This window comes from Zonotrichia albicollis, chromosome 35 (assembly GCF_047830755.1).
Source record: "Zonotrichia albicollis isolate bZonAlb1 chromosome 35, bZonAlb1.hap1, whole genome shotgun sequence".
NCBI lineage: Eukaryota > Metazoa > Chordata > Aves > Passeriformes > Passerellidae > Zonotrichia > Zonotrichia albicollis.
This window is the reverse complement of record NC_133853.1, coordinates 3,579,303-3,601,152: the sequence shown is the minus strand read 5'-3', so window position 1 is coordinate 3,601,152 and position 21,850 is coordinate 3,579,303. Positions and strand designations below refer to the sequence as shown.

At 47.3% G+C, this 21,850-nt stretch overlaps 1 protein-coding gene and 1 long non-coding RNA gene across 2 annotated transcripts; both read left to right on the top strand.

Moving 5' to 3' along the window:
* Positions 1 to 597: 597 nt before the first annotated feature.
* LOC141726472 (uncharacterized) lies at positions 598 to 7,498 on the top strand. Its single transcript, XM_074531377.1, has 15 exons — positions 598 to 1,050; positions 1,178 to 1,251; positions 1,337 to 1,468; positions 1,571 to 1,650; positions 2,004 to 2,118; positions 2,324 to 2,413; positions 4,382 to 4,486; positions 4,585 to 4,753; positions 4,863 to 4,954; positions 5,410 to 5,559; positions 5,860 to 5,997; positions 6,647 to 6,802; positions 6,907 to 7,008; positions 7,174 to 7,276; positions 7,431 to 7,498. Exons 1-15 carry the CDS (start codon positions 939 to 941, stop codon positions 7,496 to 7,498), a joined length of 1,686 nt encoding a protein of 561 aa, XP_074387478.1. The 5' UTR covers positions 598 to 938.
* Positions 7,499 to 15,882: 8,384 nt separating this feature from the next.
* LOC141726484 (uncharacterized) lies at positions 15,883 to 17,446 on the top strand. The gene is made up of 3 exons (XR_012577691.1): positions 15,883 to 16,081; positions 16,860 to 16,885; positions 17,359 to 17,446. It is a non-coding gene; the product is annotated as an uncharacterized LOC141726484 (long non-coding RNA).
* The last annotated feature ends 4,404 nt before the right edge of the window (positions 17,447 to 21,850 follow it).

The following is a 21,850-nucleotide window of genomic DNA, read 5'->3' as shown; positions in this document are numbered from 1 at the left end:
TTTTTTACCTCCTCACATTTTCTGCCTTTTCCCCCCCTCATGTTTCTCACCCTTTCCATCCTCATGTCTCCCACTCTTTTCTCCCCTCACTTTTCCTATCATTTTTTCCCCTCACTTTTCCTATAATTTTCCCCCTTACATTTCCCATTTTTTTACCTCCTGTTTCCTGCCCTTTTTCCCTCATGTTTCCCATCCCTTCCTCCCCTCACGTTTCCTGCTCTTTTCTCCCTTCACACTTCCCACCATTTTCTCCCCCTCATATTTCCCAACATTTTTTCCTCTCACCTTTCCCACCTTTTTGCTTCTGCCTTTTTCTCCCTTTCATATTTCCCCCTCAAAATCAGCATTTCCCCTCAAGTTTTCCACTCCTGGCTGTCTCCATGTCCATCACCCTCACAGCCCTTGATCTTTTTTACCATCCATAAGTTTTGGCAGCTCAGGACTGTTTCTTTGTTTCATTGCTGCTTTTTAATAAGTTATTCTCTATAAATAAAATGATTCTGTATATTCTGTATATAATATAAAAGATTCTGTATATAATATATGCATTTCTGTATATAATATATACAGAAATGTATATAATATATACATTTCTGTATATAATATAAATGAAATTTATTCTATATATAATATAGAAGAAATTGTTCGTTATGTAACAGGTTATGTAAGAGGGATCCACAGGTGGAACGTTCAGTTTGGAACACTGGGGGTGTCACAATGGACGCTAGGCGACACCTCCCGTGTTCCACGGAGGAGCTGTTGGTGGGACAGCAACTCCCAACCCTCAGTGTCCACCTGGACATCGACCAGAGCGGACGCAAGTGCCCAGCTGGGTGACAAACCTGCGAGCACAGCTCACTCTTGCCTTTAAATTAATACGATTTTCACTCAACTACACTTAACATCCCATTCTCTGAAGAACTCCCTTCTTCTGAAGAATGGAAGTGACTTCTCCAAGCCTGCCCATCATGAGCTGGGAGAAGCCTCGTGTTCCTAAAAAGAGCAAATATGAAGCGGAGCCAATCGAGATGACCAGGGTGGAGCAACTCAGTGAGTGAGGGGCCCTTAGGGATTGGGCAGGGCTGGGGCCTAACAGCAAACGGAAGCCATTTTCGGCTGCTTCCTCTCTGCTGTCACAGCACTCCCTGAATTTCTCCCTTCTCTCCCTCTTTGTTAGATGATTGCTGGATTCCTACTTATGCTCGCCACTTCGTGGAGTTCATCTATGATTTTGCCACCGATCCTAGCAAGGTATATCCATGTTTGATGGTGGTTGGCTCTGCTCTCTCAAGGCCCTAGGTGTCCTCATGCTGATCCGTTGTCACTGTCCCCCCAGTTCCAGGAGGAGGAGCAGAAGGAGGAGTTCCTGCACAACATCTCCAACCTGTGCAGAGAATCCATTGTCCATGATTTCTCTGAGGACCTGACTGAGTTCTCCAATAAATACAACCTGGTGGACTTGATTGAGGTGAGGGGGCAGGGACCCTCGTTACCCTGTGAGGGCAGGGCATGGCTCTGGTGGCACTGGGTGCTGGCAGCTGCCATGTTCCAACCCAGCTGTGCTCTGCAGACCATGCTGAACCTGGAGCCCAAGGATGAGATTCGCAATCGCCTGCGGCGCCTTGCCATGCTTGCCTTTGCTGGACTGAGGTAAAGGCCCAAAGGCCTTCAGGCCTTTCCCTTCCCTTCCCTTCCCTTCCCTTCCCTTCCCTTCCCTTCCCTTCCCTTCCCTTCCCTTCCCTTCCCTTCCCTTCCCTTCCCTTCCCTTCCCTTCCCTTCCCTTCCCTTCCCTTCCCTTCCCTTCCCTTCCCTTCCCTTCCCTTCCCTTCCCTTCCCTTCCCTTCCCTTCCCTTCCCTTCCCTCCTTTTTTCCTCTCACTTTCCCCACTCTTTTTTCCCCTCACAATTCCCATTTTTCAATGGGAATTGAAAAACGCAGCACCTTTAGTGGTGCTGCAGGAGACCTTGAGGTGCTGCTCCAACTAGGCCTCTCTCTCTTGGCAGCACCATCGGGGCACTGCCGGACATCAAAAAGGTTTTAAGACTCTGCTTCAACAGCGTCTTTTTCCTTCGTCCAAGCGCGGAAATGCCGGAGGAGCAAGAAAACCTCTGCACTCGGGTGAGTTTTGGGAGCACTTGAGAAGCTTCCAGGCCTACTGGGCTGCAGATTCAGTCTCAGCTTTCCACCCTCATTTCCTCATCCCTTGCTGGGTTCCAGCACTGCCCGTTCCCGTGTCATTTCCTCACATTTTGGGGTCAGATCAGAGTCCTGGTGCTGTGAGGGACAGCGGAATCGTGACCGTTGCTCTGTGCCCCCCTTGCAGGCCCTGCTCACCATGGACACCATGCTGCAGGTGATGATGCTCAACACTCCTGGCGCCAAGCGCAGCGAGATGATGCAGGACATCCTGGAGGTCAGCACTGAGGGGGGAAGGGGGAAGGAGCCTCCCTGCAGGATTTGCTGGAGGCTTTACTTCTTTGAATTGCTAAAAATTTTAAATTAAGAGGATTAAATTAAATTAAATTAATTAAATTTAATTCAATTCAATTCAATTTAATTTAATTTATTTTAATTTAATTTAATTTAATTTAATTTAATTTAATTTAATTTAATATCAATTTGAAATTAATTTTAAATTTATTTTAAATTAATTTAAATTTTGAATTTTAATTAAGTTGTTAATTATTATTAATTATTATTATTAATTATTAATTATTATTAATTATTATAATAATTATATTACATATTATATATTTATATATTTTATATATTTATATAATATGATATAGATTATCTTTTATATAAAACTTATATAATATATATATAAATTAATATTAATTTATAACTTAAATATTAAAAGTTATAAAATAATATAAAATTTATTTATTGATATTTAATAATTAATTAATTAATTAATTAATTTAAATTTTTAATTTTTAATTAAGCTGCTTGTGTCTTGGTTTGGAAAGACAGGAGTCTTCTAAGCTTCTCCTGAAATGGAGAATGTAAACTGTCTTTATTTTTCTGAATTGCAATTAATTTTAAATTACGGGGAATGTAAACTTTCTATAATATAATATAATATAATATAATATAATATAATATAATATAATATAATATAATATAATATAATATAATATAATATAATATAATATAATATAACATATATACATAATATATATATAGTATTATATATAATATTATATATAAGATTATGTATAATATATTATAATAGAATATAATAATATAATTATTTATATTATATTATATTATATTATATTATATTATATTATATTATATTATGTTGTATTATATTATCTTAATAATAATTATATATATAATATTTATAATTTATAATATATGTAATAGACATTTTTATATATTAATATAATATAATATATATTGTATATTATATATAAGTTATATAATATTTATATATAAGGTATATAATATATATAAAATTAATATTAATTTATAATTTAAATATTAAAATATATAAAATATTAGAAATTTTATTTATTTATTTATAATTAATTAATTAATTAAATAAAAATTTAAATTTTTAATTAAGTTGCTTGTGTCTTGGTTTGGAAAGACAGGAGACTGCTAAGCTTCTCCTGATATGGAGAATGTAAACTTTACTTTTCTGAATTGCTATAAATTTTAAATTAAAGGGATTTAATTTAATTTAATTTAATTTAAATGACTTTAAATTAATTTTAAATTAATTTAAATTTTAAATTTTTAATTAAGTTGCTTGTGTCTTGGTTTGGAAAGACAGGGGTCTGCTAAACTTCTCCTGATATGGAGAATGTAAACTTCCTTTACTTTTCTGAATTTCTATGAATTTTAAATTAAGGGGCTCTGAAATAAATAAATAAAAAAGGATAAAATAAACAATGCTGGTCTCTAGAACAACAGAGACACCAAAGTCAGAACTCAACCTGACACTTTATGTTGGCAGCAATCTAATTGGAATTGTGATTGCAGTCTACCTGAAGTGTCAGGTGTGGTTCTGTTGGAGCAGGGTTCTGTGTTCTTGTAGAAAAGGAAACATAATTACAGTATTCTGCAGAATTACAGTGTTCTTCTTCTGAAGATCTATTGGAAGAAGAAGCAGCTGCAGTTTTTTCTGGGGAATGCAGTGGAGAAAGCCGTGCTGCTGTTTTAGATTATAAAAATTATAAATTGGATTATAAATGGATTGATAAACTGGATTATAAATGCTTGGCTCCTCCCTCTGGGCGGAGCATCTCCCAATGGGATGTTACAGTTCTTATCAGTCATGCACTGATATTTAACAGCTTATCAGCAAAAGTTCTTTCTCAAGGGAGGAAGAACTTTTTCTTTTTCTTCTCACCTGCATTTGCTGTGTTTGCAGGTTCTGCTGGAATACCTGCTGTCTGACAGGGCAGAAGTGCAGGAGAGAGCCATGGACAGGATTAAGGCACTCTGCCATATGCTGACTGACACTGCCCCCAAGGAGGTATGGACTGCTCACCCTCCATCCCTGTGTCCTGGCACAGCCACAGCCCCAGAACTGCCCTCAGACCTCACCTCAACCCTTCTGCTCCTCTTCCTCAGGATGATGAAGATGAGGATGAGGAAGAGGCTCCCAGAGCCCAGATCCAGATCCCAGTCCTGGGCAAGCTGCTGGGCAATCTGTTTTTCATGCTGTTCAAGCCAAATGAAAGCATGTCAACGGTGGTGGAGATTCTCAGCACCCTGATGGCGTTCCTCTCTGAGCAGAAAAGTAAGATAAGCTGTGGTGGGCTGCATTCCCCACTTAAACCTATTTGTCCTCCTTGGCAATGTGATGGCCCCTTGTTCTTGGTGTGGGTGCCACCATCACTTCTTTTTAGGTGACAATCCAGAGAGTTATGTCCAGCCCCCAGAAGATTGGGAACCTGAGATCACCTCCTGGGTGAATGCATCCAACGCCTGGAAAGTTGAGGTATGGAGCCGTCCCACCTTGTGGGACTCTCACCTGTGGTATCAGCAGGAGATTTGTGTGTGAAAAAGGGCACGGAATCAATGGGGGTGTCCCTGGTGAAATGAGAATTGTGAGGAATTGTGGGTAAAAAAATGGGAGGAAAGGGCAGGAAATGTGAGGGGAGAAAAGAGCGGGAAACGTGAGGGGAGAAAAAGGGTGGGAAACACAAGAGAAAAATGGTGGGAAAAGTGAGGGGGAAAAGTGGGAGAAATGTGAGGGGAGAAAAGGAAAGGAAACATGAGGGTAGGAAAGGGAGGGAAATGTGAGGGGAGAAAATGGAGGGAAGCGTGAGGGGGGGAAGGGTGGGAAAAGGGGATTAAAGGATAGGAATGTAAGGGGAGAAAAGTGGGGGAAATGTGAGGAGGTAAAATGGCACTGGCTGGCACTGACCTCTGCTCCCTTCCTTCCTGCCCCAGGCCTTTGGGAGATACCTTGGGCCGGATGAGAGGATGGGAGTCGTCCTTGAGGCCATTGAGATTTTGGGACGCTTCGACATCACGAACAAGGATGGGCCTGTGGCATTTCTGGAGGAGGTCAAGAATACCCCTGAGATGTGGCTGATGGATGTAAGTGACCTGTGGTGGGATTGCTTTGTCTTTGAGCCCTGCCAGGTTCCTGCCTCCATTCCCCTCCTGAAGCCACCTTGAGGCAGCTTAGCAAGATCAGGGCTCTGGAGACTCTGTCGGAGAGTGACGATATGGTGAGCAGGCATCTATCAGGGGCAGAATGTGGCACCTGGACTCTGAGGTCTCAGAGAAGATGGTGGCTTGGGGATGGTGCTCTGAACGCCCTGCCTGCCATGATGTGGCCTGCTGGCTGTTTTGAGAGCTGAAATTCTCACAGAATGGAAACTCTCTTGTACACAGGCCAAGAAAATGAAAAGCCTCCTGCCCGAGATGACGGCTCTGGACACCTTCCACAATGTTCTGGGGCAGCTGAAGAAGAAAGAGGCCAGCAGCATGGCTCTGAAGGCCGTGGAGAGGCTCTGGAAACTGTTTGATGCGGTAAGGCTGAGTCTGACACCACAGAGGGGCCCTGGGAGCAGCACTGGAAGCAGGTCCTGCTTCTCTGGGCTCTCCTAGGATGGATTCTGGGCCTTGCAGCCCAGCTGGGCTTTTGTAGGAGCCTGGAGCATTGAGTCTGGTCTCAAAATAGTGGGGAATGTGAGGGGAGAAAGGGCAGAAAACGTGAGGGGGAAAGGCGGGAATGTGAGGAGAAAAAGGGCAGGAAAGGTGAAGGGAGAAAATGGTGGGAAAGGTGAGGGGAGAAAAGGGAAGGAAATATGAGAGGAGAAAAAGGCAGGAAATGTGGGAGGAGAAAAAGAGGGAGAAACGTGAGGGGGAACAGGGAGGGAAACGTGAGGGAAGAAAATGGTGGGAAAGGTGAGGGGGGAAAATGGTGGGGAACATGAGGGAAGAAAAAAGGGCAGGAAAACTGAGGGGGGAAAGGGTGGAAAGCATGAGGGGAGAAAAGAATGGGAAATGTGAGGGGAAAAGGGAAACATGAGGGGGAAAAGGGTGGGAAACATGAGGAAGGAGAGAAAGGAAGAAAATTTAAGGGGAGTAAAAGGGTGGGAAACCTCAGTTCAGCCCCTCCTGGCTGCGGGCAGGGAGCCATTGTGTGTGAAGCTCACCTTTCCTCCTCCCTAACCAGAGAGAGGAGTGTCTGCGGGAGCGCTCCATCTCCCTCTTCAAGGAGCTGCTGGGCAAAACCATACGGAAGGACAAGGAAGCCATGAAGAGAAACTCCTGGAAGGTCATGGTCCGGCTCGTTCTTCACATCAGTGACGAGGCCCCCAGCGTGGCCAAGGTACCGATGTCTGAGCATGGCTGACACTCCTCAGGGGTCCTGGCCATTGTGGCTTGGGTTCCTTCCACAGGCCCTGGTGTCACCTCACCGCTTTTGTCCCCCAGGCCTCCAAGGAAGCCGTCGTGGCTATAGCTGAGCTCTTCAAGTGGAAAGAATTCAAGGAGCTGGCTCAGAAAGAGGAGATATGGAAGATGAGCGAGTTCCTGGTGAGGATGAGCCCCAGGCTGGGAGAGGGATGTGAGGGATGTGAGGGATGTGAGCTCTGCATGTGGGCCCAAAGCCTGGAGCCTCCTCCATGGCCCTGGGATGAGGGAGGGCTCTGAGCCATGGGGCTGCTCTAAGGAATGCTCACACCTTTGTCCTCTCTCCAGCTGGCCAAGGACAGCAGCAGGGCTGAACAATATGTGCTGGAGAGCCAGCCCTATCTGCTGAGCCCTCAGGCCTCGATGCGAGAGGCCGCCCTCAGATTCTTAGGTGAGTCCCAGTCCCCAGGATCCCTTTTGTGCCTTCCCTGCCATCACAGGTGGCTTTGGCGGCCATCTTGCCTTGTTCCACCCCCGGGCTGCTGAGGGGAGGGCAGGGCGGCCATGTTGGTGAGGAGCAGGGGCTGATGGAGCTTTGTGCCCAGGGCTGGCTGCACGACGCCTGGCAGGGCGGAATGAGGCGACCATGGATGCGCTTCTCACCGGTGAGTGAGTGGGGAGCCTTGGGGGATTATTATGAGGGGAATAAAGGGAAATGTGAGGGGATAAAAGGGTGGGAAATGTGAGGGGAGAAAATGGCGGGAAACGTGAGGGGAAAAAGAGGGAGAGAAGCATGAGGGGAGAAAAGGGCAGGAAAGGTGAGGGGAGAAAATGGTGGGGAACATGAGGGGAGAAAAGGGAGGGAAAAGTGAGGGAAAAAAAGGCAGGAATGTGAGGGAGAAAAGGGAGGGAAACATGAGGGAAAAAAAGGCAGGAATGTGAGGGAGAAAAGGGAAAGGTGAGGGGAGAAAAGGGTAGAAAAACTGAGGGCAGGAAATGTGAGGAGAGAATAGGGAGGGAAACGCTTCCACAAGGCCTCATCTGGGCTCCATTTTTGTTGTAGAACTTCGATTAATGGAAACACGAGAGAAGGATCCCTCCATCGCTGCATTGGCAGCTCAGACCGGCCTGATCCTCAGTGCTCTGAAGGATCGGCGCAAATCGGGATTGTCCCTGCGTGGGCTGTGCCGCTGGTGCCGTTGAGCGGAGAGGGACCTTCCTTGCCAGGGCACGGACTCCAACACCTGCTGAATCATCATCGTCCTCGTCGTCGTCATCGTCCTCGTCGTCGTCATCGTCATCGTCGTCGTCGTCGTCATCATCAAGCGAAGAATGCCCTGGCGTTTGAAGGTCCCTCTCAAAGGCACAGCCACGACCGGTCAAAGTGAGGGCAGAGATCCAGATTCTAGTCCTGAGGAAGCTGCTGGAACATCTTTTCAAGGCGCTCAAGACACAAAAAGCTGATTTATGCCTCTGGATGGCCTCAGCCAAGTTCATCTTTGGGCAGGAAGGCAAGAAGAGCTGGTGTGGCCACATGACCCCGACGCATCTGCTGGTGTCACAGAACCTGAAATATCTGAAATATTCTGAAAATACTGCAGGCCACAGAGAAGAATCCTCGGATTCTGGAATCTCTGGATCTCTGAAATCCTCGGGGAGGAGTTGGTGTGGTTAGATCCAAGCCCAGCCACAGACCACTCTGAACCCCCTACATCTATTATTAGTTTAGATAGACAATTTAGATAAGTAAACAAGATAGATAGATTATATATGTTACTAACATCAATATACTAGTAACATATATACATTATTAATAGATATTACGAATTTTACGAAAATAGAAACATTAGGAATATAGACATTAGGAATATAGACATTATGAGGAATATAGACATTAGGAATATAGACATTAGGAACATATACTATGTTATTAATCTAATAAACGTTGTTGTTCTATTATATGTAGTAGTTTGATATATATATTAACCCCAATAAACGTTGTTGTTCTATTATATGTAGTAGTTTGATATATATATAACCTTTTTAAATGAAATACCGAGCTTACTTAAATTGACTGCAGAATTGATAATGAGTGCACCATAAAGGTGCAGAGGAACTTGGTGGGGAAAAAGTGAGAATTATGGGTGGGAAAAGTGAGAAGAAAAGGGTGGGAAATGTGAGGGACAAAATGGTGGGGAACGTGAGGGGAGAAAAGGGCGGGAAATATGAGGGGAGAAAAAAATGGAAAATGAAGGCGAAAAAAAGATTAAACTTTAGTGAAAAGGATGGGAAATGAGAGAAAGAAAAGATATGAAACAGAAGGGGAGAAATGGTGGGAAACATGAGGGGCAAAAAGGGCAGGAAACATCAGGGGGAGAAAATGGAAGAAAATGTGAGGGGAAAAGGTGTGGGGGGGATGTGAGGGGAGAAAAGGGGGGAAATGTGAAGGCAAAAAGGACAATAAACTTTGGAAATGAGAGGAAGAAAAGGCATGAAACAGAAGAGGAGAAATTGTGAGAAACATGAGGGGAAAAAGGGGGGGAAATGTGAGGGGAGAAAAAGGGGGTGAAAACATGAGGGGAAAAAAAGGTGGGAAATGGAATTCAAAAAGGAAAGTAAACTGGAGTGAAAAGGAGGGAAATGAAAGGAAGGAAAGATAGGAAACAGAAGGGGAGAAAAGGTAGGAAATGTGAGGGAGAAAGGGGTGGAAAATGTGAAGGAATGAAGGAAGGAAACGTGAGGGGAGAAAAGAGCAGGAAACGTGAGGGGACAAAATGGTGGGGATCACGAGGGGCCAAAGGGCAGGAAATCTGAGGGGAAAAAATGAGAATTGGAAGGCGAAAAGGACAGTAAACTTGAGTGAAAAGGGCAGAAAATGAGAGGAAGAAAAGATATGAAACAGAAGGAGAGAAATGGTGGGAAAAATGGGGGGAGAAAGGGGAAGGAGCCATGAGGGGAAAAAGAGCGGGAAACGTGAGGGGAGAAAAGGAGGGGGGGAAATGTGAGGGGAAAGAAAGGTGGGAAATGGAAGGCAAAAAGGAAAGTAAATTGGAGTGAAAAGGACTCGCTTAATGACAGAAATTAAAGGACGGAAAGGTACAAAACAGAAGGGGACAAAAGGGAAAGATGAGGGGGGAAAAGGGTGGAAAACATGAGGGGAGAAAAGAGCGGGAAACGTGAGGGGACAAAATGGTGGGGATCGTGAGGGGCCAAAAGGGCAGGAAATCTGAGGGGAAAAAGTGGGAATTGGAAGGCAAAAAGGACAGTAAATTCAAGTGAAAAGGATGGGAAATGAGAGGAAGAAAAGGTATGAAACAAAAGGGGAGAAATGGTGGGAAATGTGAAGGGAGAAAAAGAAGGAAACTGCGAGGGGAGAAAAGAGCGGGAAACGTGAGGGGAGAAAATGGGGGAAACGTGAGGGGAGAAAACGCACCAAACTGAAGGCAAAAAGGATGGTAAACTTGAATGAAAAGGATGGGAAATGAGAAGAAGAAAAGGTATGAAACAAGGGGAGAAAAGACGGGAAATGTGGGGGGAGAAAAAAGCAGGAAACATGAGGGGAAAAAGGGTGAAAAACGTGAGGGGAGAAAAGCGAATGAAACATGAGGGGAAAAAAGACAGGAAACAGGAGGAAAAATGGGTGTAAAAGATAAAGGGAAAAAATGCAAATAACATGAGACCAAAAGTGATGGGAAATGTGAAGGGACAGAAGGGCGGGAGGTGTGAGAGGAAAAATGGTTGGAAGCTTGAGGGGAAAAGGGTGGGAAATGTGAGTAAAAAAGGGGAAAATGTGAGAAAAATTACCAAAAAAAAATCCCTGGGGTGCTTGGATTCCTTAATGCTGCTGCGGCCAAAGCAAATCCTTGCAGTGGATTCTGTGGGAATTTGGGGGGTCCTGCTTGGTCCCTCCCAAAATCACACAGGGAGGGGCCCCCAGATTTGTTCCATTTTGGACCCTTTTTTGGGGGTGTCTCAATTTTTTGGGGGACGGGGTCACGCCCTTAGGACCCCAGTTTTGGGAGGGGTCCCCAAATTCTGGGGGAGCTTGCACCCTTGGGATCCCAGTTTTGGGATAGTCCAAATATTTTGTGGGATGGTCCCTTTTTTGGCGGGGGGGGGGTCACACCTTTGGGACCCCAGATTTTGGCTGCGATGGTTGCACTCCAAGGTCGTCTTTTTTAGGGAAGGGTCCCCAAATTTTGGGGGAGCCCCATTTTTGGGAGGGGGTCTCACCTTTGGGTTCTTTTTTTTGCAGGCATCCCTAAATTCCCAAATGTTTGGTAGGGGTCGCACCCTTGGGAACCCAAACTTTGGGGGGGGTCCCCAAAATTTTAGGGGCGGGTCGCACTCCAGGGTCTCTTTCCAGAGGGGTGGACCTCAGGTTTTTGGGGGGGGTTCTTTTACTTGGGGGGGTGTCGCTCCCTTAGGACCCCAAATTTTTGGGGTTTCGCACCCCTGGGACGCCAATTTTTTGTGTGGGGGGGTCCCATTTTGGGGTCATTCCACCTCGATCCCATTTTTCCGGTGGGAGGGGCGGAATTCTCCCTCTCCTCGCTGTTCCCATTGCCATAAAAACCTCCCATTCCCATGGCAACCGCCGTTTCCCCAATATCCACCTCTCCCTTGCGCTGTTCCCGCTACCATGGGAACTGCTCAACACCCCCACCGCTGTTCCCACGGTTGAGCTTCCTCCCCCCGCGCTGCTGTCGCCATGGAAACTCAGTATCCCTCCCTCCGCGCCGTTCCCATGGCAACCGCGCATCCGCAGTGTCCCCCCCCCGTGCCGTTCCCATGGGAACGGGAACAGCGGGGGGAGGAGAAATCCCCCCCCGGGACCTGGGGCGGTTTTGGGGCGGTTTTACGGGATTTTGGGTCTATTTAGGGTCAGTCACACCTCAAAACCATGAAAAGCACCCAAAAAATACCCCTAAAACCACCCCAAACCCCCTCAAACCCACTCCAAACCCAGCTCAAACCCTGTACACCAGCCCCAAATCACCCCAAACCCATCCGAAACCTCCCCAAACCCACCCCAAATCCCCTAAACCCAGCCCAAACCCAGCTCAAACCCACTAAAGCCAGCCCAAACCACCCTAAACCTCCCAAATCCACCCCAAACCTCCAAAACCCACCACAAATCCACCAAAACCCGCCCCAAAACCCCACAAACCCACCTTAAACACAGCTCAAACCCCATAAAACCACCCCAAACCCACCCAAAACCCATCCTAAACCTCCAAAACCCAACCCAAATCACCCCAAATCCCTGCCCAAACCCACCCTAACCCCTAAAACCCAACCCAAATCCCTCCAACCGCCCCCAAACCCACCCCAAATCCCCCAAAACCCAACCCAAATCCCCGCAAACCCAACCCAAATCACCCCAAACTCCCTAAACCCACCCCAAAACCCCTAAACCCAACCCAAACCCACCCCAAATCCCCCCCAAACCCAACCCAAATCCCCCTAAACCCACACTACATCCACCTAAACCCACCTCAAATCACCCCAAATCCCCCGAAACCCAACCCAGATCACCCCAAATCCCCCTTAACCCACTCCAAACCCACCTCAAACCCACCCTAACCCCTAAAACTCACCCCAAATCCCCCCCAAAATCCCCTCAAACCCCCCAAAACCCCTCAGCCCCCCAAAATCTCCCCCAAACCCCCCCAAATTCCCCCAAAACCAACTCAAAACCCCCCAAAACCGCCTCAAACCTTCCAAAAACCGCCTCAAATCCCCCCAAAACCACCTCAGATCCCCCCAAACCGCCTCAAATCCCCCCCTCAAAACCCCCTCAAACCCCCCAAAACCCCTCAGCCCCCAAAATCTCCCCCAAAACCCCCTCAAATTCCCCCCAAACCAACTCAACCCCCTCCCCCAAAAACCACCTCAGGACCCTCCCAAAACCACCTCCAACTCCTCCAAAACCCCCTCAGCTCCTCAAAATCTCCCCCAAACCACCTCAAATCCCCCCAAAACCCCTCAGCCCCCCAAATCTCCCCCAAAGCCCCCTCAAATCCCCCCAAAACCAACTCAAAACCACTCCAAAACCCCTCAGCTCCCCAAAATCTCCCCCAAAACCACCTCACGCCCCCCGAACCCCGCCAGGAGTGGTTCACGGTGTACGAGCACAACCGGCCCCTGCGCTGCACGGCCTCGGAGCTGGTGATGGGCAACGAGTCCCTGTTCAAGGTGTTCAGCGAGAACCTGTGCGGGGCTGAGCGAGAAACCGGGGCTGTCCTGCAACACGGCCGTCATCCCCGAAGCGGGTACCCCCAAATTCGGGGCGTTTGGGGGGGGTTTGAGATGGTTTTGGGGGGATTTGGGGGTGTTTGAGGTGTTTTTGGGGGGATTTGATTTGGTTTTGGGGGGTTTGAGGTGGTTTTGGAGTGGTTTGAGGTGATTTTGGGGAGGTTTGAGGTGGTTTTGGGGTACATCTGAAGGGATTTCGTTCAGTTTTTGTGGGTTCAGGAAGATCCCTGTGATCCCCAAAACCCAACCCCCAAATTTTGCCAATAACTGATCTCTTAATTGAGATTTTATCATTAATTAAGAATTATTAATTCCGAGTGTTCAACAGGGAATATTAAAATTGTAAAGCATTTTTAGGGCCTCACCCACACTGTGTGCCCTCACCTTGATTAAACCCCCCCTTATTCCAACCTGGGGGTGGGACCCCAACCCTTGATCACCCCCAAGGTTTTTTTGGGGTGCCCCTAACCCAAAAGTATCCCCAAAACACAAAACTCAAATTCTGAGGGGTTTTGGGGCAGTTTAACATGGATTTGGGGTGGTTTGAGGTGGTTTGAGGTGGATTTGGGGTGGTTTGAGGTGATTTTGGGGGGGTTTGAGGTGGTTTTGGGGTGGTTTGAGGTGGTTTTGGGGTGGTTTGAGGTGGTTTTGGGGCAGATCTGAAGGGATTTTGGTTCAGTTTTTGTGGATTCAGGAAGATCCCTGTGATCCCCAAACCCACCCAAAACCCAAACCCCAAATTTTGCCATTAATTGCGTCTTAATTGTGATTTTTAATTAATTAAGAATTATTAATTTAGAGTGTTTAACAGGGAATATTAAAATTGTAAAGCATTTCTAGGGCCTCACCCACACTTTGTGCCCTCACCTTGATTAAACCCCCCCTTATTCCAACCTGGGGGCGGGACCCCAACCCTTGATCCCCCCCAAAGTGTTTTCGGGGTGCCCCTAACCCAAAAGTATCCCCAAAACACAAAACTCAAATTTTGAGGGGTTTTGGGGCAGTTTAAGGTGGATTTGGGGAGGTTTGAGGTGATTTTGGGGTGGTTTGAGGTGGTTTTGGGGTACATTTGGAGGGATTTTGGTTCAGTTTTTGTGGGTTCAGGAATATCCCTGTGATCCCCAAAACACCAACCTCAAATTTTGAGCGGTTTTGGGGCAGTTTAAGGTGGATTTGGGGTGGTTTGAGGTGATTTTGGGGTGGTTTGAGGTGGATTTGGGGTGATCTGAGGTGGTTTTGGGGTACATTTGGGGGGATTTTGGTTCAGTTTTTGTGGGTTCAGGAAGATCCCTGTGATCCCCAAACCCACCCAAAACCCCCAAATTTTGCCATTAATTGCGTCTTGTGATTTTTAATTAATTGAGAATTAATAATTTAGAGTGTTCAACAGAGAATATTAAAATTGTAAAGCATTTTTAGAGGCTCACCCACACTTTGTGCCCTCACCTTGATTAAACCCCCCCTTATTCCAACCTGGGGGCGGGACCCCAACCCTTGATCCCCCCCAGATGTTTTCGGGGTGCCCCTAACCCGCTGTGGCCCCCCCAGAGCTGCGGCTGAAGCCCCCCCAGTACCAGGAGCACGATTTCCGCTCGGCGCCGCAGTTCCTGACGCCGCTGGTGGATCGCAGCGCCGTGGCCGGATACTCCACCGCCCTCAACTGCGCCGTCAGGGGGCACCCCAAGGTCTGGGGGGGGTTTGGGGGGACCCCCCGGGGGTGTGCAGCCTGACATTGGGGGGGTTTGGGTGGAGATTTGGGGTCCTGGGTGGAGATTTTGGGGTCCTGAGGGGGTTTTGGGGGTACCCCCGGGGGTGTTCACCCCGAAATTGGGGGGGTTTGGGTGGAGATTTGGGGTCCTGGGTGGAGATTTGGGGTCCTGAGTGGAGATTTTGGGGGTCCTGGGTGGGTTTTGGGGTACCCCTGGGGGTGTGCAGCCTGAAATTGGGGGGGTTTGGGTGGAGATTTGGGGTGCTGGGTGGAGATTTGGGGGTCCTGGGTGGGTTTTAGGGTAACCCTGACTGAAATTGGGGGGCTTTGGGAGGAGATTTGGGGTCCTGAGGGGTTTTGGGGTACCCCCGATCATGTTCACCCCCAATATTAGGGGGTTTGGGTGGAGATTTGGGGGTCCTGAGGGGGTTTTGGGGTACCCCTGACTCTTCTCCCCCCAAAATTGGGGTGGGTTGGGTGGAAATTGGGGGCCTGAGGGGGTTTTGGGGTACCCCTGGGTGTGTTCATCCCACAACTGGGGGGGTTTGGGTGGAGATTTGGGGTGCTGGGTGGAGATTTTGGGGGTCCTGGGTGGGTTTTGGGGTCCCCCTGGGTGTGTTCATCCCGAAATTGGGGGGGTTTGGGTGGAGATTTGGGGTTTGGGTGGATTTTGGGGTCCCTCTGATCTCAATTGGATGGGGTGGGGATATTTATGGGGCTCCTGGGGGTCGGTTTGGGGGTCCTGACAGAGTTTTGGGGTACCCTTGACTCTTTTCCCCCCAATATTAAGGGGGTTTGGGTGGAGATTTTGGGGTCCTGGGTGGGTTTTGGGGTAACCCTGACTCTGAAATTGGGGGGGTTTGGGAGGAGATTTGGGGTCCTGAGGGGGTTTTGGGGTACCCCCAGGTCTGTTCAGCCTGAAATTGGGGGGGGTTTGGGTGGAGATTTGGGGGGTCCTGGGTGGGTTTTGGGGTGTCCCAATGGGGCTATGGATGCATCCCCAGGTCTGGGTGTTTTTGGGTGTTTTTGGGGTGGTTTAGGGGTACCTTGAGGTATTTTCGGGGTGCATTTTGGGGTTCCCTGACCGTGTCCCCCCCTCCCAGCCCAAGGTGGTGTGGCTCAAGAACCAGATGGCCATCGGGGATGACCCCAAGTTCCTGGCGCGGCACAGCCAGGGGGTGCTGACGCTGCTGATCCGCAAGCCGGGGCCCTTCGACGGCGGCACCTACACCTGCAGGGCTGTCAACGAGCTGGGCGAGGCCCTGACCGAGTGCCGCCTCGAAATTCGGGGTGAGGGGCGCCCCAACATGGGCCAGGGGGTCCCCACAATCACGGGGGGGTCCCCAAAATCGGGAGGGGTTCCCAAAGTTTTGGAGGGGAGGATGTGAATACCGTTGTGAACACCTGGGGGCGGAACGGCCAGGGGAAGAAGGGGCACCCCAAAATTTGGGGGGGGTCCTGAGTGATTTTGGGGTGAAGGGGTCCCCAAAATGAGGGGGGGTCTGCAAAATCATAGGGGGTCCCCAAAATCGGGAGGGGTTTCCAGAATTTTGGAGGGAGGTTGTGAATAGCTGGGCGAGGGTTGTGAACACCTGGGGGAGGAGCGGCCATGGGGAGAAGGGGCACCCCAAAATTTGGGGGAGGTCCTGAGTGATTTTGGGATGAAGGGGTCCCCAAAATGAGGGGGGGTCCCAAAATTTTGGAGGAAGTCGTGAATAGCTGGGGGAGGGTCGTGGTACCTGAGATGATTTTGGGGTGAGGGGGCTCCCCAAAATTGGGGGGATCCCCAAAATCTGGGGGAGATCCTGATAGATTTTGGGGTGAGGGGGTCCCCAAAATCATGGAGGGTCCCCAAAATTTTGGGAGGAGATCATGAATACCTGGGGAGGGTTTGTGATTACCAGAGGGAGAAAGGGCTCTCCAAAATTTGGGGGAGCTCCTCAGGATTTCAGGGGGTCCCCCAAAATTTTTGGGGTACCTTGGGAGGGGTTCCTGATATTGGGGTGGGGGCATTGTGGGTTTGGGGGGGAATTGAAGTCCCCTCAATGTTTTGTCTCTCCCTTCACAGTGCCCCAGTGATGGTGACAAAAAATGGTGAGGGGGTGCTTCATTTGGGGTGCTATTAATTTTAATTAATTAATTTTAATCAATTAATGAATTAAAACCTCCCCTATGTAATTAGGGGGTTTGATTGGGAAGTTTAATTGGGGTGTATTTAATTGGTGGGGTTTGGTTGGGAGGATTAATTGGGGGGTTAAATAGAAGGGTTTTACTTGGGTTTAATTGGGGTGTTTTAATTAAGGGGTTTAATTAGTGGTTGCTTTAATTGGGGGAGATTAAATGGAGATGTTTAATTAGGGCTGTTAATCAGGGGGGCCTTTAATTGAGGGAGTTAACTGGTGATCTTTGGGGCTGTATTTGGGGGATCTTTAATTTGGGAGGTTTAATTAGGAGATTTTTAATTTGGAGGGGGGGTGTTTAATTGGTGGGATGGATTTTGAGGTGACGTTTGAGGGGTTCTCCCTCATTTTGGGGTGCTGACCCCCATTTTTGCCACCGTCCTGCAGAGCCACGGGCCCATGGTGGTGAGGAAGAAGAGTGTGTGGGTGACGAAGGCCCCATGAGCCCCAATAAAAATAAAGAATCTGAGCAATCCCCCAGAGTCTTTGTGCTTCATTTTGGGGAGGGGGCACCTGAGGAATCGGGGAGCGCTTTTCCCACCTTTCCCACTTCATGGTTTCTTCTCTTTCGGTGTTTCCTGGCCCTTTTTCATTCCATTTGCTGCCTTTTCTCCCCTTATGTTTCCCTCCATTTTTGTCTCCTCACCTCAGGTTTCCCACTCTTTTCTCCCTCATGTTTCCCTTTATTTCCCCTCACATTTCCCTCCCTTTTCTCCCCTCACATTTCCCTTTTTTTCTCCCCTCACATTCCCCACTCTTTTGCCCCTCACATTTCCTGCTCTTTATTCCCCTCATGTTTTCCAGCCTTTCTCCCCTCACATTTCCCTCCTTTTTCCGTCACATTTCTCCCTCATGTTTCACGCTCTTTTCCCCCCTTTATTCCCCTCACATTTTTTACCCTTTTCCCCCTCATGTTTCCCACTTTTTTCCTTCACCGTTCCTGCTTTTTATTCCTCTCACATTTTGGGCCCTTTTCTCCCATCATGTTTCCCACCCTTTCCTCCCCCCTCACATTTCCCTCCCTTTTCTCCCCTCATATTTCTCACTCTTTTCCCCTCATATTTCTTCCCCTTTTTCCCCTCACATTTCCTGCATTTTTTCCTCCCCTCTCACATTTCCCACTCTTTTCCCCCTCACATTTCCTGCTCTTTATTCCCCTCATATTTTGGGCCCTTTTCTCCCCTCACATTTCTCACTCTTTTCTTGCTTTGTTGTTTAAATACAGTAATATGTTAGTTTTTGCTTCCCTTGTACCGGCTTGATGCGCGTGTGTAACCCAAAGGTGAATTAAGGTGAATTAAAGGACGAAGAGGAAGAGGAGAGGCCTTCATCAGCGACTTTGGCAAGCTCGTACGTGAGGTGGCAAAGGGTCCAGAGCCCTGCACTCCGTACCCCGCGGTTATCTTTCGCTTATGCGCTGCTTTTGGAACCAAATTATCCCTTATTTTTAATCAAATTATACTGTCGATGTATATTTTTTAAACGATTCGATTAAAAATTGCTGCTGTCTCAAATATTGTTGGGTTTTTTCTTACGATGGGATAATTGGGCAAACATAACAAGGGGGTTGGCTTATCAAGGGGCTGGCTTATCAGGGGATTGGTTTATCAAGGGGCTGGTTTATCAGGGGTTGGCTTATCAGGCCTTTCCCTCCTTTCCTGCCCTCACATTTCCCTCCCTTTGCCCCCTCACATTTCCTTCCCTTTTCCCCCTCATGCTTCCCATTTCCCCCTCACATTTTCCCCCATTTTCTCCCTCACATTTCCCCCATTTCCCCCTCACATTTTCCCCATTTTCTCCCTCACATTTCCCCCATTTCCCCCTCACATTTCCCCCCATTTTCTCCCTCACATTTTCCCCCATTTTCTCCCTCACGTTTCCCTCCCTTTTCTCCCCTCACATCTCCTGACTTTTTTCTCATTTTTTTCTCCCTTCCCCCCCTCACATCTCCTACTCTTTTGTCCCCTCACATTTCCCGCCATTTTCGCCTGATATTTTGCACTTTACCAATCACATTTTCTGCCCTTTTCCCTCTCACACTTCCTGCCCTTTTGTCCCCTCACATTTCCCATCCTTTTCTCCCCTCACGTTTCCTGACATTTTTTCTACTCACTTTTCCCACTCATTTTCCCCTCTAGTTTCCCATTTGAAATCTCACTTTTCCTGCCTTTTTCTCCCCTCACATTTCCCACCATTTTCCCCTCATGTTTACCACCATTTTTTCCTCACAATTTTCCACCCTTTTCCCCCTCACATTTCTCATTTTTTACCTCATGTTTTCCACCATTTCCCCCTCATGTTTCACGCTCTTTCCTCCCCTCACGTTTCCCGACGTATTTTCCTCTCACTTTTCCCACTCTTTTTCACCCCACATTTCGCATTTTTTACCTCACATTTTCTGCCTTTTTTCCCCCTCATGTTTACAGCTCTTTTCTCCCCTCACATTTCCCACCCTTTTCTCCCCCTCACCTTTTCTACCATTTTTCCTCTCACTTTTCCCACCCTATTTTCCCCCACATTTCCCATTTTTTACCTCCTCACATTTTCTGCCTTTTTTTCCCCTCACATTTCACGGCCTTCTCCCCTCACGTTTCCCTCACTTTTCTCCCCTCACATTTCCCACCATTTTTTCCTCTTGTTCCCCACCCTTTTTTCTCTTACATTTTCAAGTTTTTACCTCATATTTTCCACCTTTTTTCTCATCATATTTCATGCACTTCTCCCCTCACGTGTCCCACTCTTCCCTCCCTCACATTTCCTTTCCTTTTCTCCCCTCACATTTCCCGCCCTTTTCTCCCCTCATGTTTACAGCTCTTTTCTTCCCTCCCATTTCCTGACATTTTTTCCTCTCACCTTTCCTACCATATTTCCTCTCACTTTTCCCACCCTATTTTCCCCCACATTTCCCATTTTTTACCTCATATTTTCTGCCTTTTCCTCCCTCATGTTTCATACTTTTTCCTTCCCTCACGTTTCCCTCACTTTACTCCCCTCACATTTCCCACCATTTTTTCCTCTTGTTCCCCACCCTTTTTTTCTCTTACATTTTCAATTTTTTACCTCATATTTTCCACCTTTTTTCTCATCATATTTCATGCACCTCTCCCCTCACGTCTCCCACTCTTCCCTCCCTCACATTTCCTTTCCTTTTTGCCCCTCACATTTCCCGCCCTTTTCTCCCCTCATGTTTACTGCTCTTTTCTTCTCTCTCATTTCCTCACATTTTTTCCTCTCACCTTTCCTACCTTTTTTCCTCTCATTTTTCCCACCCCGTTTTCCCCCACATTTCCCCCTTTTTACCTCACATTTTCTGCCTTTTTCCCCCCTCATGTTTCTCACCCTGTCCCCCCTCATGTCTCCCACTCTTTTCTCCCCTCACTTTTCCTGCCCTTTTCTCCTTTCATGTTTCCTAATATTTTTACTCTCACTTTTCCCACCCTTTTATCCCTCACATTTCTCATTTTTTGCGTCGCATTTTCTGCCTTTTTTTCTCTTCATGTCTCTCACTCTTTTCTCCCCTCACATTTCCCACCCTTTTCTCCCCTCACATTTCCTGCCCATTTCTCTCCTCAAATTTCCTGCTCTTTTCTCCGTTCACATTTCCAGTTTTTCCTCTCACCTTTCCTACCATTTTTCCTCTCACTTTTCCCACCCTATTTTCCCCCACATTTCCCATTTTTTACCTCCTCACATTTTCTGCCTTTTCCCCCCCTCATGTTTCTCACCCTGTCCCCCCTCATGTCTCCCACTCTTTTCTCCCCTCACAATTCCCATCATTTTTTCTCTCATGTTTCCCACCTTTTTTTCTCTCACGTTTTCCATTTTTTACCTCACATTTCCCACTATTTTCTCCCCTCAAGTTTCCCACCCTTTTCTCCCCTCTCATTTCCTGACATTTTTTCCTCTCACTTTTCCCACCCTATTTCTCCTCACATTTCCCTTTATTTTCCTCACATTTTCTGCCTTTTCTCCCCTCAAGTTTTTTGCCATTTTCTCCCCTCATGTTTCCTACTCTTTCCTCCCCTCACGTTTCCCGACATATTTCCTCTCACTTTTCCCACTCTTTTTCACCCAACATTTCGCATTTTTTACCTCACATTTTCTGCCCTTTTTCCCCCTCATATTTCCCACTCTTTTCTCCCATCACATTTCCTGCTCTTTTCTCCCCTCACATTTCCCACCCATTTCTCCCCCTCACCTTTCCTACCATTTTTCCTCTCATTTTTCCCACCCTATTTTCCCCCACATTTCCCATTTTTTACCTCTTCACATTTTCTGCCTTTTTTCCCCTCACATTTCACGGCCTTCTCCCCTCACGTTTCCCTCACTTTTCTCCCCTCACATTTCCCACCATTTTTCCTCTCGTTTCCCACCCTTTTTTCTCTTACATTTTCAAGTTTTTACCTCATATTTTCCACCTTTTTTCCCATCATATTTCACACACTTCTCCCCTCACGTCTCCCACTCTTCCCTCCCTCACATTTCCTTTCCTTTTCTCCCCTCACATTTCCCGCCCTTTTCTCCCCTCATGTTTACTGCTCCTTTCTTCCCTCTCATTTCCTGACATTTTTTCCTCTCACCTTTCCTACCATTTTTCATCTCACTTTTCCCACCCTATTTTCCCCCACATTTCCCATTTTTTACCTCCTCACATTTTCTGCCTTTTTTCCCCCTCACATTTCACAGCCTTCTCCCCTCACATTTCCCTCACTTTTCTCCCCTCACATTTCCCACCATTTTTTCCTCTCGTTTCCCACCCTTTTTTCTCTTATATTTTCAGTTTTTCACCTCCTATTTTCCACCTTTTTTCCCATCATATTTCATGCACTTTCCCCTCCCATCTCCCACTCTTCTCTCCCCTCACATTTCCTTTCCTTTT